Source organism: Eublepharis macularius, chromosome 9 (genome assembly GCF_028583425.1).
Source record: "Eublepharis macularius isolate TG4126 chromosome 9, MPM_Emac_v1.0, whole genome shotgun sequence".
NCBI lineage: Eukaryota > Metazoa > Chordata > Lepidosauria > Squamata > Eublepharidae > Eublepharis > Eublepharis macularius.
The window spans coordinates 51,425,432-51,442,232 of record NC_072798.1 but is presented as its reverse complement, the minus strand read 5'-3'; the positions used below and the strand labels follow the sequence as shown (position 1 = coordinate 51,442,232).

The 16,801-nt window shown below is 41.8% G+C and overlaps 1 protein-coding gene across 4 annotated transcripts in view; it reads left to right on the top strand.

Annotated features, from left to right (window-relative positions):
* Positions 1-16,801, top strand: part of TMTC3 (transmembrane O-mannosyltransferase targeting cadherins 3) — a 51,088-nt gene that overhangs the window by 11,272 nt on the left and 23,015 nt on the right. For 3 of the 4 annotated variants that reach the window (XM_054989422.1, XM_054989421.1, XM_054989420.1), the window contains exons 2-6: positions 3,529-3,630; positions 8,770-8,973; positions 13,388-13,606; positions 14,441-14,540; positions 15,180-15,295. In XM_054989422.1, the coding sequence (XP_054845397.1) occupies positions 3,628-3,630; positions 8,770-8,973; positions 13,388-13,606; positions 14,441-14,540; positions 15,180-15,295 (642 nt within the window). In that variant the 5' untranslated portion in view covers positions 3,529-3,627. The remainder of the gene's footprint in view (positions 1-3,528; positions 3,631-8,769; positions 8,974-13,387; positions 13,607-14,440; positions 14,541-15,179; positions 15,296-16,801) is intronic. The other variant, XM_054989423.1, reaches the window with a different exon arrangement.

The window sequence follows — 16,801 nt, the reverse complement described above, 5'->3', positions numbered from 1 at the left end:
TTTGTTGCTATCAGAACTATAGTTTAGTTCTGCAAATTTATGCCACTGCTGATTAACCAATTACAACCCATAGATACGATCATCCAGAATTTCTTTATTTGGCAGACAGCTCTTAATAGGATTCATTTATAGCAGTTCATGGAGTTGCCTTAAGTCAGCTATGACTTGACAGCACTCTCCAGCACTACATAGCAATTCATGGTACCCTTTTAGAAACCTTTCCTTGTGCCTCTTGACAAAAAATGAGGACAGACATTTAAGCTCAGCTTACCCATGCCAAAGTCATTTCACATTCATTTTATCACACTGATACCATGGGTTGAATCCAAACTAAATTTTCCAATGGCAGAATGAAACTTCTCGGCCTCCCTCTTCCCACCACAGCCCACTGGTCTCTGCATAATGCTACTCCTAGGACTTCAAGGAATGGCATGAATTGGTGTCTGTAGCAGAAAGAAAGAATTGGCAAACTTACGAGTTTAGACTGGATCCAATGCAGTGTGAACACTGGATTGGCTCCTAGCCTTTTGTAAGGGGAATGGTGGAGGTGAAGGTGGATGAGTGAGCCAGGCATGTGGATCCCCTGCTTTTGCTTATCTTTCCATGCATCCTTGCCCCTTTGAGCTGAGTTTCTGCTTTTCTCACCACGGAAGTGTCTTGTGTTCTACGTCTGTGGGGAGGGACATGATTGAGTGGCCATGTACAGCCCACTGATCTTCCAGGCATAGTTAGCTACACACGTTTGTTGACCTGCATGCAAGACATCTGGACATTAATTTGCAGTTTTCCTTTTAACCTGCCTTAAGATTTAGATTAGTGTTTTGGTTGGTTTAATATAGGGCATGACAAGGCCCAGGCAGTAGGTTGCCATGGCACCTAGAGATTTCATTCTGGTGCCTGTTAGTTTTTCTATTGCAGCCATAATTAGAATATAGGGTTATAGATGACTCTGAATGCTGAAATAGGAGTCTGGCTCCTACATTTCTGGTCTGGTTTCAACAGTCAAATAAAATTTGTCATGGTGTCGTATAATACTTGTGTGTGGCAAGTTTATTGAGAAACAGTTTTGAAAGAAACTATGTAAGTTGTCTTTGCAGATAGCTTACATTTTTGAAGGGAAAAAAACCACCATGGCTATGGAGGAAAGGTTGCATGTGAATGTTTTAACTAAGTGATTTCCCAATTCTTAAGAAAGGTAGGATAATGGTATAATTCCTTTGGCGCCCAAGCAGAAAAATCCCTTTACATCAGAGGCTTCGGAAGTGGTTTCCATCTGTGACCTTTCAGCATATCAGTAGTAGCTTCAGATACTCAGTGTTTCTCCTGTACACCAGCAAGTGTCTTTGGTGTGCTGCTTCCAGGCAACCATGTTTGCCAAAGATTATCCATTGAGTTTCTGCAATTTATCTCCTTAAAACTTAACGTATATTACAAATATGTAACAGAATGCCTGTAAACCTATAGATGTCTTCCTTGGAAAAGATTTAACAACAGCTGATTTAAAACAAGCCCTAGTTTTCAGCACACTCTAAAGAAATAATTCTGCCTTCCATCTCTTTTGGAATATGCTGGAAGTTTCTGGTTAGCCTACATAATAATAAGAGAATGTAATAATGGAAAGAGACTTTCACTCGGGGAACTGAATGCTTTGGTCTCCAAAGATCTCACAAGACCTTCCTTTTATGTATGCCCAATATGGTAATAGTAGTATGGGAAGATGTTTACACTTAAAAATGCATGAGATGTTTATATACACGTTTTCTGGCTCATTACGGACTACTTGCAGATCGAGCTATTGGCCTAGTGTCTATGAAGACCTTGTTCATGGGGAGAGATCAGGAGTTGACCTTTCACAAGGTATATGTTGCTTCTCTTTTTGAAGAAGAAAAGGTTATGGAATGGCCTGCCTGAAGAGGTCAGGAAAGCCCCCACTCTCCTAGCTTTCTGCAAATTATGCAACACTAAATTATTCAGAAGGGCTATTTTTACTCAGGCAATAAGGCTGTGCAGTAAGGAAATAGTTTAAAGAGATGCTTTGGTAAGGGACTGTAGACAGCTACTGGGATGTGGATGTGGAAATGATCTTACAGGGTAATTTTTATGTTGTTTGATAGATCACATCTAATTACTTATGCCTTGTTTCAGCAGTGTTTCATCTCTGTATTCCCATATTTCAATTCTATGCATCTTTTCAAATTTCTGCTATGTATACTGTATTGTATTATTTAGTGAATGGCCCAGCTGTTGATTGCATGGATTTACACTGTATAATCTGCCTTGAATCTCAGTGAGAAATGCAGATTATAAATAACATAAATAATAAATAATAAAATTCCTCCCTTGAATGAGGTATCAGTTATGCTAGGAAAGATGGAAGTGATTGCTGACATTGGAAAATATAAGCAGGCAAAAGAGGATGAACTTGTTCTTTATCAATACCTGTTTGCTCCTGGATTTTCAAAACAGTAAGATAATTTATGCATAAAGATGCCTTTTCCTCTTTCTTTCAGAATGCAGAATACACTCCCCAGTATTAGCTTTTGAAATTTAATTTCTCCACAGACTTTCAAGACTCTCTTTGCAGTCATAAAGCAGCTAATCACAGAGGTTGTAACTGAGGACACCAGTCTTACATGAAAAATCACACTATTAAACAACCAGTGAATGAACGTTCTAATCTTCCAGGGCATTCTCGTGTAACAGGATTTCTAAGACAGTCAAATGTGAAAGTGCTAAATTAGGTTTCATCAAAAAGTTCCCATATTTAACACATATTTGAGATTTTTCACTCAATAGGTGCTAGTATCTTAACATCACTCACCTTTCAGCGATGTATAGCTGCTCTGTGATGTCTGTACTACTTAAAAATTGAATCTGTTTTTGTTTCACACTGTACTTTGCTGGATTAGATGATCTGATGTTTCTTTTACTGTGCCTGTCAACAGTTAGGAATGTTTCCAGCCCACTCTGAGTTGTTGTTTGATACTTTTTTAATCTTGTTTTTGAATTAGTCTTAATTATAACATCTCCTCTCTTCTACCTTTCTGTTTGAGTGTCCTTTCCTTTTCCCAGTACAGCTCATTTGGCCATAGCCTTGAGTCTGATCCTGCATTAACAGACAAAAACCCAAATACTACTACTATTACTAATAATAATAAAAGAATCTCACTCCAGTCACAAAAGCTTTCTAATTTTAGACTGGATTACTAAAAGGTAGGATGCCAGTGACCTGGTAATGTATGGGTCCTTATCTTGTAAAAGAAGAGAGAGGCTCTGATTAATATTTGTAAGCACGCTCTTAAGTTTTGGAGTAATCCATCTTTGTCTCTCCTCACTAACATTTGGACAATTTTATTGTTTGTAGTTATAAGTATTGTATCTTTCATGCATCTGATTACGTGAGCACAGACTCATGAAAGCTTTTGCTGAAATAAATTATTTTGGTCTTTAAAGTACCACTAGTCCCCTGTTTAACAAAATAGGTAGTATATTTTCTAAATATCACTCTTGTCTCCTTTTTAATTCTAGTAAAGATGCACAGGAATTCAGGATTGATGGCAGCTATTGACACTGGTACAGACTGAAAACTGTTCCTGAAATGTATGTATGAACAAATTCTGTATCTGAATGGTAAGTTAAATTGTTTATAAAAGATGTTCATCTGACTCTGAAAAGGTTAAAAAACTGGAACATTAAAGCTTACTTTCTTGATAACTGTAGTTCCTCAATAAGAAATGAAAAAATTCTCTGTAGTATTACTGCTTTAAAAAAAATTAGCACATCTTTGTTACCACAGCCCTGCAAACATGAACATGCAGTTTCAAATTGGTATGGGGAATTAGTTTACTTGTTTGTGCAAGGAGTGGGAACAGGGATCTCTACCTACTGAGGTGGATGTGAATAGCTATGAGGAGCATGATTCAGCAGGAAAAGGAAATCAGAAACAGATTTTAAAGGTTTATAAAGGAATATGGAGTTTATTGGAGAATCAGGTACAATATTAGGAAGGGGGGACTTACCCTACTAGCAAATATTAAAACAAAGCACAAGCAACTGGCACGTTTCCAAACAATACCCAGAAAACATCAACCAAAACTATTCCAATATCAATTGCAGCATCAGTTACCTCTAAGCTTAAAAGTGTAAATGTAGGGGGAAATGGAGAACAGGACAGAAGAGGAGTGTCTAGTCTTTCTAACTAGCAGAGAGAAGCAGAATGCTAGCACTGCATGGTGCAGTGTTCATTGGAAAATAAGGTGAGATAGATTAAAGATGGGGAGCAAAAGTACTCTAATCCTAATCTGTGTAGAAATTAGAAGAAAGGATCCAGTGTGCAAGAAGTCTGTTGTAGTCCTTGGGAAGCCCAAAGGAGGCTAAGTGATTTCAGCAAGGTAAGCCAGTCATGGGGCTTGGGTAGCAGGTAAGATCTAGAAACTACAAAAGTGTGGGGGCTGAGAGGTGGCTTTTATACACCTTTTGTTGCATTGAGAAGAAGGCAGTGCCTCTGCTGTGGCAGGCTTGGGTCCAGGCTAGAAACTTTGAATCTGATTGGAAAGTTTGAATTTTAGGCGAGTGGAAGGTGGAGGGAATTCCAGATATGGACATGACTAGTTTACCTGACAAGTGACCAGCTCAAGCCTGTTGTACGAAGGTCAGAAGATGACTGATGTTCTAGCCTTCCTTATGCTAGGGAACTCTGCATTGTAAGGCAGGTTCCTTGTGGGTCCTGGAAAATGATTGTCCAGCAAACTCTGATCTTTAAGCATGGCCTGAATTTTGACAACCCTCGGGAAGCCAACGAATAGAACTGTTGTCAAGGGAGTGTCCAGCCCCCCAGCGGAGCATAGCTACTTTCCTTTCAGTAAGTCAGCTTTCCCTTCCTACTACCTGATCTTAATGTCTCAGTTTGATAGTAAGCATGATCTCTCTCTCTCTTCCTCCCTCCCTCCCTCCCTCCCTCCCTCCTGCATTCACAGATAGTGTATGGCCTGAGAAATCATGGAGGTGATTAGGAAACGTGGCTCTTGCTTAGGGTTCCTTTCAGGGTTATAGCTGAGCACACATGTGCTTCTTGGAGTAGGAGCTACTGCATACAGGTCTCTTAGTTTCAAGCTAATGAAGGTCTCTAATTTCCATGCCTCAGAGTCAGTCATACAAAAGGGCTAACTTCTAAGTACAATTTGGGATACTTACTGGGGTGAGGACGAAGTTGCCTTTATTCTTGTTAGCAACAGCAGAGAGAAGGAATATATATAGTGAGAGAGAGAGCTACAGAGAGAAGTAAGAGCAGAGAATTTCTCCCACGAAGAAGATTAAGCTTTCACAGAAATCATTCTAAAACACTTACTATTAAAACTCTTATTAAACTTATCAAAAATCATCTGGTGTGCCTGCACAACCAATTATAAATGTAAAAGTAATTCTGATCAAACACACACTAGAAAATCTCACAGAGAAAATCTTTTAGCAAAATGTCTGGTTGAGGAAACAAGTAAAACTAGCCAGAGTTCAGAATAGCAAGTCCTTTCAGAATGCCAGGAGTTAACTGAAGATATGACACTGAGTCATTCCTGTGGCAGTAATTTGGGAACAATGGGAAGATTTGAATCTGGAATCCCAAGATGTCACAAGGTATAAATCCAGATTACATCAATAGTCAGTAATTGCATACCATTTCCAGACAATTTATGGAGAGATGCTTTTGTCTTTCAAACTGGCGGGGCTTTATTTCATTAGTCCTGCTTCTCAGGTTCTCCTGAAAAAAGTCTTTTTCTTCAAAAGTACATTCCAGGGGAGGGGGCTGCAAGTAAAAATGAAAAGGGCTGGTAACATCTTCAGATCAGAGTTTTAATCCAAGGTTGTTAACATCTGTTAGTATCTATAACATGGTTAACATGCATGTTGCATGTAGCCTGCAACTCAAGCCATGAAACATAATCTGCCTGCTGTGGAGGGTGGGGTTGGATTTGACATAATGGGTATCAGAACATTTTGTTGTATGATGTAAAAACGCAAGTGCATGAAATACTTGTCATTGCTTATATGTTAATTTTATGTAGTTTAGTGGTGGTAGATAAACTAATTTCTTAACCGGTTGCTTTCTATCCTGGCTCCAATATTCAAATAAATGGAGCTTTTTAAAGCAATAACGGGATTACGAGAAATTGGGGAGAAGGTAGGCAAGGGTTAAAAGATAGCTTTTATTGTGGTTATGACAACCAGGGTTACCACATACTTATTAATATGCTACCACACATTTGTCATAACTTCAATAAAATTAAGAAAAACAGAAGAATTTAGGATTAAGGTTATGTAGTAGAAACTAATTAGAAAATATGGTCAATAAAGCACAAAACGCCGAAGGCTGAAAAAATTAGTCCATTTTTTCAAGGCCTGGATTAAACTTTGATTAAGAATTCCAGAAACTGAGGAAAATAGTTTCAGTCAATTAAGCCAGTACCATTTGAGTTTAATGACTATTTGAAACTAGGAATGTGTAATTTGGGTTCGGGGTTCGATAAAAAATACCAAATTTCACCTGAGTCAGTATTACCAATCTCAGTCCAGTATTGCTGAAGTGATTAGTAATACTGAAGTAAAGTTTACTGAATTTATTCAGTAAACTTCAGGAGCCGCAGCAGACATCCAGGGGGATGGGGATGGCATTTTGCAAAAAAAAAAAATCTATAAAAGTTTCAGAGGACATAATCTTGACTGTCCTCTAAAGACTCTCCAGGTTTCATGAAGAAAAAAGGTGCCCCCAGCCACCTCCAATCTCCATTATTCCCTTGGGGAAAACTAGGGGAGCTATCTAGAGGGCTGGGGTCGCATTTTACAAGCATAATCCACCGAATTTGAAGGGGACCTACTCCTAACTGTCCTCTAAAGACTCCCCCCCCCCAAATTTCAGGGAGATTAGACCCTGGGGGGGGGCAAGGAAGGTGCCCCCAGCCACCCCATTTGTTTCTGCTGTGGGGGGAAAATGACTCCCATTGCAGAAATACATGGATCATGGCTTCCATGGCCACAGGCACACTCACAGTCTACATACCAGACAGCCTAACAGAATCAGAATGCCCCCTCCCCCCAAAAAACCAGCATCCTCCAAGCAGGGTGACCCAGCCACTCTCCATCCGTTTCTGTTGGAGGGGAGAAATGACTCCCACTGCAGAAACACATGGATTGTGGCTTCCATGTCCACATGCATGCTCTCCATTACTATCTGCAAAGCAGACAGCCCATCAGAACCAAGTTAAACAGGTCTAGGCAAAGTGTTCAACAACCTCAGCTTCTTGCATCATAATATCCATCAAATTTATTTCAACAGAAAAGATCAACACAGGCTTAAATCTATCCCGGAAACCAATGAATAAAAGAGCTTAACTTGGCTGGATAGAGTTTTTAGCTTTTAAAATAAACCTGTTATTCCACGTGCTACAAAAGATAAAAGATAAAAGTCTAGGTAGATATGGGAGTGGGGAAAGAAAGTCTTAAAAATAAGCATTTGCTAACTTCAAAATAGATCTAGAAAGATAAGCTGAGCTATTGTTTAATAACCTTAAAATTACTATTTATTTGACATGTTCTCTTGCATCAGTTTGGTTTGGTGGTGGGGGGTCCATCCTCTTGCTTGGGTTTGCTTCTAGTTGCAAGACTGCCCCTTGCTTCAGTTTGGTTTGGGTGATTCTCTGGCGTGATGTTGGTCCTCATATGGAACAATGGAGTATGGCAGGTCATTTTTGCAAAATACCACCCCCATAGGGAATAATGGAGATTGGAGGTGACTATGGTCACCTTCTTTGGGGAGCCATAAAATGGCTCCCCAAAGTGCAACCTTCATGAAACTTGGGAAGTCGTTAGAGGACAGTTAGGAGCAGGTCCCCAGTAAGTTGGGTAAAATTTGGTCCAAAAATGCCCTCCAGATCCCCAGGAAGTACCAAATTGCATTCCCTACTGTAAAAATAGCCTAATTTGCTCTGTATTACTGATCCAAACTGGAGAATGAATTTGGCATTCGGGCAATACCAATTTTTTCCCCCAGTTTGGTGTACCAAACGTGAATCAGCTGAGTTTTTTTTAGTGCACACCTTTATTTGAAACTAGTTGAAGACTTCATCTTTAATGTTGAACGGAGTTGCTTGGATTTAAATACTCTTCTTTTTTAACCTGGTTTTTGTAAACTTTGTGTTAGAAACCTTTAAAAGTTTGCTAAACCTGTTCATGGAGGCTAGGTCTGTTACGCATGAAATGATGAGAGGAGGTGGCCTTTGAGTGCCGGTGCTCGGTGCTGTTGCCTTCATTTTAATCATTTACTTCATTTATACCCTGCTTTTCTCCACCATAGTGACTCAGAGTGGTTTACATTGTTCTCCATTTGTATTCCAACAACAGCCCTGTGAGTTAGATGAGGCTGAGTGTGTGTGACTGGCCCATGGTCATCCAGCAAGCTTCAGTGGCAGAACAGGAAATTTAACCTAGTTCTTCCAGATGCTAGCCTAATCACTACACCACTCTGGCACCCTGCTTGTGGCTTTCTTGCAGCCATCTAGTTGACTGTTATAGGAAAGTGAATGCCAAACTAGATGAATCCTTTGTCTGATACAGCATGGCTTCTCTTGTGTGTCCTAACTTGTTTGGGATGAATTTTGTTGCTTATGGTGATGAGTAAGTTATTGCTTTAAATTAGCATTGACTGCGGATGCAGATTCTGCTGATACCAGATTTTTAAATCATATTGTTTTGTTTTGTTTTGTTTTTACTTATATATAGAGCACTGTGGAGAAGATGGCTTATGTTAGCCCAAAGGAAATTGCACTGATAGTTGGAGTGGTGGCAGCTTGCTACTGGAACAGCCTCTTTTGTGGTTTTGTTTTTGATGATGTTTCAGCCATTTTGGACAACAAAGACTTGCATCCTTCGACTCCTTTACAAAACCTCTTTAGGAACGACTTCTGGGGGACTCCTATGTCTGAGGTAATATCCCTTTAGAAAAAAATACTTAACTGCTTTTCTAAACAAAAGCTAAGTCTAAGCCACATTCTCAGTGTGCAAATGTAAAATTCCACTGGTGGAAGCTTGTGATGTTCATTCAGAGTGCAGAATACACATGAAGCTGATAGACCAAATCATTTGGACTGGTAGCAGCTTTCCAAATTCTCAGGTGGAAGTTTGCTGCATGTTTTACTGCCTAGTCCTTTTAAATGGAGATGCCTGATTGAACCTATGACTTTCTGCATGCTCTACCATTGAGCCATGGCTCTTCTTTGTCTTGAAATTCTAGAGTCCAGGATAATTTAATGTTGTTCAGCAAGAGTAGCAGGAGTAGAGAAAACGTAAGAGAGCTCTACCATGTTGACTTCTTAATATACTCTCTTGTTCACACATACCAAGACCCATCAGTATATCAACAAGGCTTGATGTGATCATTTAAGTCAGAGCACATCCTATGAATCCCCTCCCTCCATTTTTTCCAGCATACTTATATTGCTATGCTGCTAGGGATCTGCAAGACTGGCCCCTCTTTGTGCCATTTGCTCTCATACAGGGAAAACACCCTGAACCAGGTTTCACAAATATTTGTATTTGTTTAGTAGCCAAGTTACTATTTATAGTCAACAACAGTGCTTATCCCTTCCCAAATCCTCTACGGCATGCCCAGAACTTGGAGAGTGTCTTTTATGTCTGCTGAACCTTCAGTCAGGCAAAAGCAGCATGGGAGCATCAGACGCTCTGTAGGATGTTAAAGTCCAGTTCGTTCTCAAACCTTCTGTACATCCTGGCGGACCAGTGGGGCAAGATTTGTATTATGCTTTGCTTTATAGCTGGAAGAAGCCTTTGCCTGTTCCAAAGCTTAGTGCAACATTTTAAAAAGCCTGTTCAGAATTCTCTGTAATTTGCAGAGAACTTGCAGAAAGAGGTCTTTATGGTTATTCTGACCTGGGCAGAGCTCAACAGAGACACTTTCTCTCTGATTTGTTGTGCAGACTTGTGAAATCTAGAACTCAGAAGCCCTGATTCTGAGTAGGGGTGTGCAGGGCCAGCCTAATTCGGGTTTCCCGATTCAGGTTTACCTGAATCGGGAAACCGATTCAGAATAAAGGGAATTCTGGTTTGGAAATATTCAGATTTGCTTCGGAAAGATTCGGCTGTTATTCTCTATGGGGAAAATGCTCCTGGCTTTCCAGGAGCCTGGGAGGGCTATTTTCCTTAGGAGGCAAACCAAACTTGGTGGGTACCTTCTCCTAACACTCCTCTAACAATTGGACTTTGGGGGGGCCATATTATGTCCCCCCAAAAAGGTATCTCCATCCTCCTACACTCTCCATTATTCTCTATGGGGAAAAACAAGTCATCTTTCTAGGTGGCATGGGGTGGCATTTTGCAAGCAAAATGCACCCAACTTTCGGAGGGCCTGCTCCTACCTGTCCTCCCACCCTCTTCCAAGTTTCAGGGAGATAGCACTTTTGGGGACCATTTTATGGACCCCTCCCAAACAAGGTGCCCCTAGCCTCCTTTATTCTCTGTTGGGAAAAAAGGGGGCTTTTCTTTCTTGGGGTGGCATTTTGCAAGCAAAATGCACCCAACTTTCAGGAGACCTGCTCCTACCTGCCCTCCCACCTTCCCCCGAGATTCAGGGAGACTGCACTTTAGGGGGCCATGACATGGCTCCCCCAAAGTTGGTTCTCTCAAAACCACACCATACAACTTCTTTTTACTGTGTGGAAGACTTCCATCCACACAGCAGAAACACATGGATTGGTGCTGCCAGTGGCCGCAGCCATAGTCCACCACACCACACACTCCCAAGCAACCCATCACAGAAGAGCCACCCCCCCCCCAAACCTAAACAACCCCCGCACCTGCAGTTACTGGCCAGCCACCGGAGCATCTCCATCTCCGGCAGTGGCCGCGGGGGGAGCCCACTCAGAGGGGATGCGAGAGGGACCCGCATGGCAGGGCCCCTCTCCCGTCTCCTCTGATGACAGGTGTCCCCTCTTGGCCTGTCTGCGCCTCACCCACACACAGAGGGCGTCTCTGGCTTGATGGAGGTTCCCATCCCGCTTGGCGCAAGTGCCCTTAATGCACGGGTCACACATGGTCGCCAACATGTACAACTCGTCCTGCGTGAGAGGCATTAGCCTGGCAGCTATGCCCCGCTGCAGCCTTCTCACCAGCGCCTCTGGAACAATGTCAGCACGAGGTGCGTCTGGGTCCACAGAGGGGGCCGGAGACCTCTGGAGGGTGTGCACCAGAGGAATGCCCAGACCCAGGGTCGCCATGTCTGATGAGACCGCCTCAGTGAAGTCCTTGAAGGGCTTCAGGACCTCCACTGTCTGGGTGATGGTGAGCCAATCCTCCCGGCTGAACTCACCCACCTGACTCGCACCGCTGCTCTCGGAGAGCCACGCGTGGAATGCGGCCTGCTGCTCCACCAAGTGCTCAAGCATGGCACAGGTGGAGTTCCAGCAAGTGGTAATGTCCGAGAACAGTACGTGTTCCGGCACGCCTGTCCTGTCCTTCTGGCGCAATTCGTGAGTGGCTATCACGCTGCGCGAGAAGTGACTCGTGAGCCTCCAACATTTCTGGAGGAGGTACTGGAAGTCACGAGCCATGGGATCATGGGGTTTCGCAGTGGAGCCTGCCCCAAGTGCATCTCTCACCACTAAGTGAAGCTTGTGGTCCACACAGTAAATGCGCTCCTGGCTCACTTGATGCGCTGCTGCCCTCATGTTGCTGCCACCATCCAGCACCATTCATCCCACAGTGGTGGGGCCCTGACCTACCTACTCGTCCAACTGTCTCCTCAGGGTGGCAGCTATGTTCTCCGCCATATGCGACACGTCGAGAACCTCGGCGTAGAGCAAGACCTTGCGGTAACCGGCCCAGCATTCTCTCATCCTTCCCTGCCTAACTGCAGACGCCTCCCCCCCACGTAGAAGGTCATCAAGTTCCTACCAGTGGGCAGTAAGTGAGAGGTACACTTGCTGCACACTTGGGCAGGTCCAGATGTCGGATGTGAAGTGCACAGTTCTCCCAGCAACCCGGGACAACTGTGCCTTCACGTGTTCCCTGACAGCCCTGTAAAACGAGGGCCCCACCGATCTGCTCAACGTCATGTGAGCAGGGACGGTGTACCAGGGAAAGAAACCTTGGAGCAGCCCTGAGAATCCGAAAAAAATCCAGGCCTTGGCTGGCATTGGTGTGACCCAGCAAGGCCCAGGGCCACTGTGCAAAGGCAGGCTACAGAGTAAACATGCAAGCAGTGGCCAGTCTACCAGATAAATGCTCTTCCCTTGCTGCCCTGTCCCCAAAAGATAAAATAATCCAGGCCTTGGCTGGCGTTGGTGTGACCCAGCAAGGCCCAGGGTCACTTTGCAAAGGTAGGCCACACAGTCAAACAGAGCAAACATGCAAGCAGTGGCCCATCTTCCAGATAAATGCTCTTCCCTTGCTGTCCTGGCACCAAAAGATGAAATAATCCAGGCCTTGGCTGGCATTGGTGTGACTCTGTGAGCCCTTAAGGCCCAGAGCACTGTGCAAAGGTAGGCCACAGAGTAAACAACATACAAGCAGTGGCCCATCTTCCGGTTAAATGCTCTTCCCTTGCTGCCTTAGCCCAAAGCCAAAAAATGAAAAAAAGGAAAATAATCCAGACCTTAAGAGCAAGGCCCACTAGGCAAAGCCATTGTTGTCACAGCAAAAGATTTTTACCAGAGGCAAGCAGCGTCAATTTAAACAAACACAGTCCCTTCCCTTCCTCCCACCTCACCCCTAAATAAAAAAACTGCCCTACCAGTCCTCCTCTCCTGATGTCCAGCGGTGAGTCAGTTGATCCACAGCAGAAGGCAGAAGACCCAAATTGCTTCAGAAATATCTGCTTCAGTATTTCCAAATCAAGGCCAGTATGCTGGCCCTGATTCAGTAATACCGAATCTTTCTGAATCGAGCCCGATTCGGGTTTTTTACCCAAATTGGATACCCGAATCGCACACCCCTAATTCTGAGCTGTTGGCAGAGTCAGAATTTTCTTCAAGAAAGAAATTAAGGCTTTGATTAGATGATACGTTAAATGTAACTTAGGTTGGAGGGGACCCCAACCCATCTTGCATTTAACATGACCCAGTGCTTACCTTTAAAATGAGGGGGCGTGGCAAATCAGCTCCTAAGTGCATGGAGGCAGGAGGAGCATCATTCCCTCCCTTCCACTGCATGTGCTTTCACTAGCACAGAAGGGTTTGCATTTAACCTATTGTCTAATCAGACTCTGTTTTTTATCTTGTTTGGCTTTGGGATTCTGTTTATAAACTGTTGGTGGTTGGCTAAAACAAACCACTGATACCCTATAAAACATGGTTGAATCTTATGAGCTTTTGTGTGTTTGTTTTAGGAGAGGAGTCATAAATCATATCGACCACTCACTGTCCTCACTTTCCGTTTGAATTATCTGTTCAGTGAATTAAATGCGTTTTCTTACCATCTTCTGAACGTCGTCTTCCATGCAGTTGTTTGTATAGTCTTCCTCAAGGTCTGCAAGCTTTTCTTGGACTACAGAAGCAGTGTGGTTGCATCCCTCTTATTTGCAGTACATCCAATACATACTGAAGCTGTAAGTAAGCCTGAAAAGGCTGTATTGAATGTAGGCTAAAGTTGTAAAACACAGTGAAACAAAAGGGCTTACACATTCTGTTGGTTAGAAGAGGGGTACAAATCAGCCATGTGTTCTTTGAAAGGGACTGGGAAAGTTAAGGTAAAAGTTATGCATTTTAACTCATTTAATTATCTGGTTTCAACCCTTCCTTTTCCTAGAAACGCTGTAATATTATAGCCTGCCTAAAATGACTGCTTACAGTTACTATCCAGCTTGGCAGACTTTTGTACTATAATACAGCAGGGGTGCAGTTGTATATAATTGTAACAGATTTCATGGAATGTTATGCAGAGAGGGCCTAGAGGGGGAAATAGAAATATTTTGATGAGACAGGCATATTGAAGTCTGCAAGATAAGTCAATTAGCTTAGAGGTTTAACACTGAAATTTAAAGATTCAAAGCAGGTCAGGGATAGACATGAAGGTTTTTGTCACAAAATAGCTCTGAATAATATATTTGTTCCCCTCACATATTGCAGTTGTAGTATGTGTGGCACCTGCAAACCATCTGTATAACCCTTCCTGATCTGGTAGCATGTTTTCTTGCCAATAGAAAAAATGTACTTCCCTTTGTCAACCACATGGGGGCACTCTAATTCTTTTCCTGTATCTTATCACACTTTTTAAAGCTGTGAAAGTGCATTGCTTTAAAACTTTAGAGTTTGTTTTGATTCTGCATTCATATGGGTGAACCTAAAGTAAAAGATCTGTCCTGTACTGCTTGTTTCTTACTTGCATCGGCACTGATTTAGCATCCTAATTTGATTTATTAAGTAACATGTCTTCTATTTAGGTGACTGGAGTAGTCGGCAGAGCAGAGCTTCTCTCATCTATCTTTTTTCTTGCTGCTTTTCTGTCATATACTCGATCTAAAGGGCCAGAAAACACTATCGGTAAATACCTTTTGTTAATTGTATGGGTTTTTTCCCCACTATGAATATTTTAAGATAATTACAACTTCTGAGTCCAAGCTTGTTATCTATAATGTACTTTTCTTCAGATTGCTGTGGAGTCTTAATAATGAAATCCTATAGCCATCTTAAATACGGAACTGTTATTCTTGCAGCACACTAAACTAACAAATGTATTTGTTTATTAGAAGCCTATGCCACAGTAAATAGATTAATCTTAAATGTGCTACAAAACTCTTCTCAGATCTATGTATCTTGTTCATGGTTTTCCACCAGCAGGGATTTCCAGTTAAATCCCACAATGTTGGTACTCTTCCAGGGAAAGGCCCATCTCTAGTGCTCACCTAGTTTGCTTCCACTGGCAGGTTTATATGCGAAAAATTGATTTACAGATACCCTGAACTGAACTTTGTAGTTAATAACCTGGAAGCTAGTGCACATTTTTAAAAATTGACATATCAGTACTGCTGTCAAAATGGTTTTCTTCAGTGTGCAAAAAAATGAGAAAATTGGCCATGCCTCCCACTTTGTCCTATATTTCTAGTTAGGCTTACAATACTAGAGATTCTAAATCCACTTTCTTCAATTTTAGGTAGGCTAACTGTTTTTCTTATATTGTAGTATGGACTCCCATTGCACTGACTGTCTTTCTGGTGGCTGTTGCTACATTATGTAAGGAACAAGGAATAACAGTGGTGGGAATATGTTGCATCTATGAAGTATTTATGGCTCAAGGGGTAAGGACCTAAGTTCATGTTTATGCCCTGAACTTATAAGACAGCATTACCTCTTGGCTATGTTTGCTCATTACTTGGCTGCAAGCTATTTTAATGTGGTCACTTGTTTTCTTTTGTCAGTATATCTAGATGAGTGGTCTCGTCCTCAAAATATTCATGGCCCTGTGAAACTGAAAGTGATGTCATCAATCTCTCTATGACAGAACAGACCTATTGAAAAAACATAAATTTGTTGGCTTATGTTGTTCAGTGTACCACAAACCTTTGCTAGTGAACACCCTTGTGCAGTAGTTCTTAAGCTATTGCTTGTGGACCACTAAAGGCTTGTGATATGTTTCAGGTGGCCCATGAAATCATAATAACAAGAACAAAGAATGATGAGGAACACCATAATAAAATGCAATTCCTAGTAGGACCTTCACTTACAGATGTCTTGGTGCCACAATATATTCCCAGTTCCTACCCACATATTCTATACACCTTCACTGGTGCATAGGAGCAATTCATTTTTAGTTTGGAAAGCCTCAAATTAATTCCCATATTTGCCAAAATATGGTAGTCCTCCTCAAATAACCAAACTAGAATCTTGACCAATAACCCCTATTCCAATAATTCATTCTATTTTTCAAGATGAGTAGCCATGTTAGTCTGTGTGTAGCAGTAGAGAAGAACAAGAGTTCAGTAACACATATAAGACTAACAAAATTTGTGGTAGGGTATGAGCTTCCGTGAGCCACAGCTTCAGCTAAGTGAGCTTTAGCTCACAAAATCTCATACCCTACCACAAATTTTGTTAGTCTTATAGGTGCTCCTGGACTTTTGCTCTTCTCATTATATTTTGTTAGTATAATTCTGCCCAGATCCTAATGCTGGCTTTACTTTGGGGTGTTTAAGAGAGAACTGCATGTGGGTGGATGAGTAGTATAGATTCTTAAGTATTACTAAAGACTTTTTCCTAAGGCATAAGACTCTAATTCCTCAAATGATCATTCATCAGTGTGTGCAGTGTACAAAACAGACAAGGAAGTCAAATTCATACAGCCATCCAAGCAAACTTGCAGTATAAATGCTTTCAGTTAAAATTTTGTGTATACTTTGAGACTTGGTTTTAATCAAGGCTTAGAAGCTGTAATAGTGGCAAAGAGAGACATGTACAAATAATTTTCCTTTCATGTTCTAAAATTAAATTGGAAATCATCACCACCTTGAAATGGCTTCTTGCAATCAGTATTCTATCACTTCTTTGGGAAAGTATCATTTCAACAGTTTGCGTCTTAATATATTTTAAAAGCCTTTGTATACTGTTCAGTTTATCATTTTCAGCAACAAACTGATAGGTGTTGTTGCTTCCATTCCTATTGTAGCCTGGTCTTATATGTACTTAGTGGAAGTAAGAGCCATACAGCATCCTTAGGGCTGAAGCCACAGTTGTGCTAATAGATGAGTTGAAAAATTGCATGCTATATTAGCAAACTGAATGTGTGGTTAAGGCTGGCATGCCAGTCA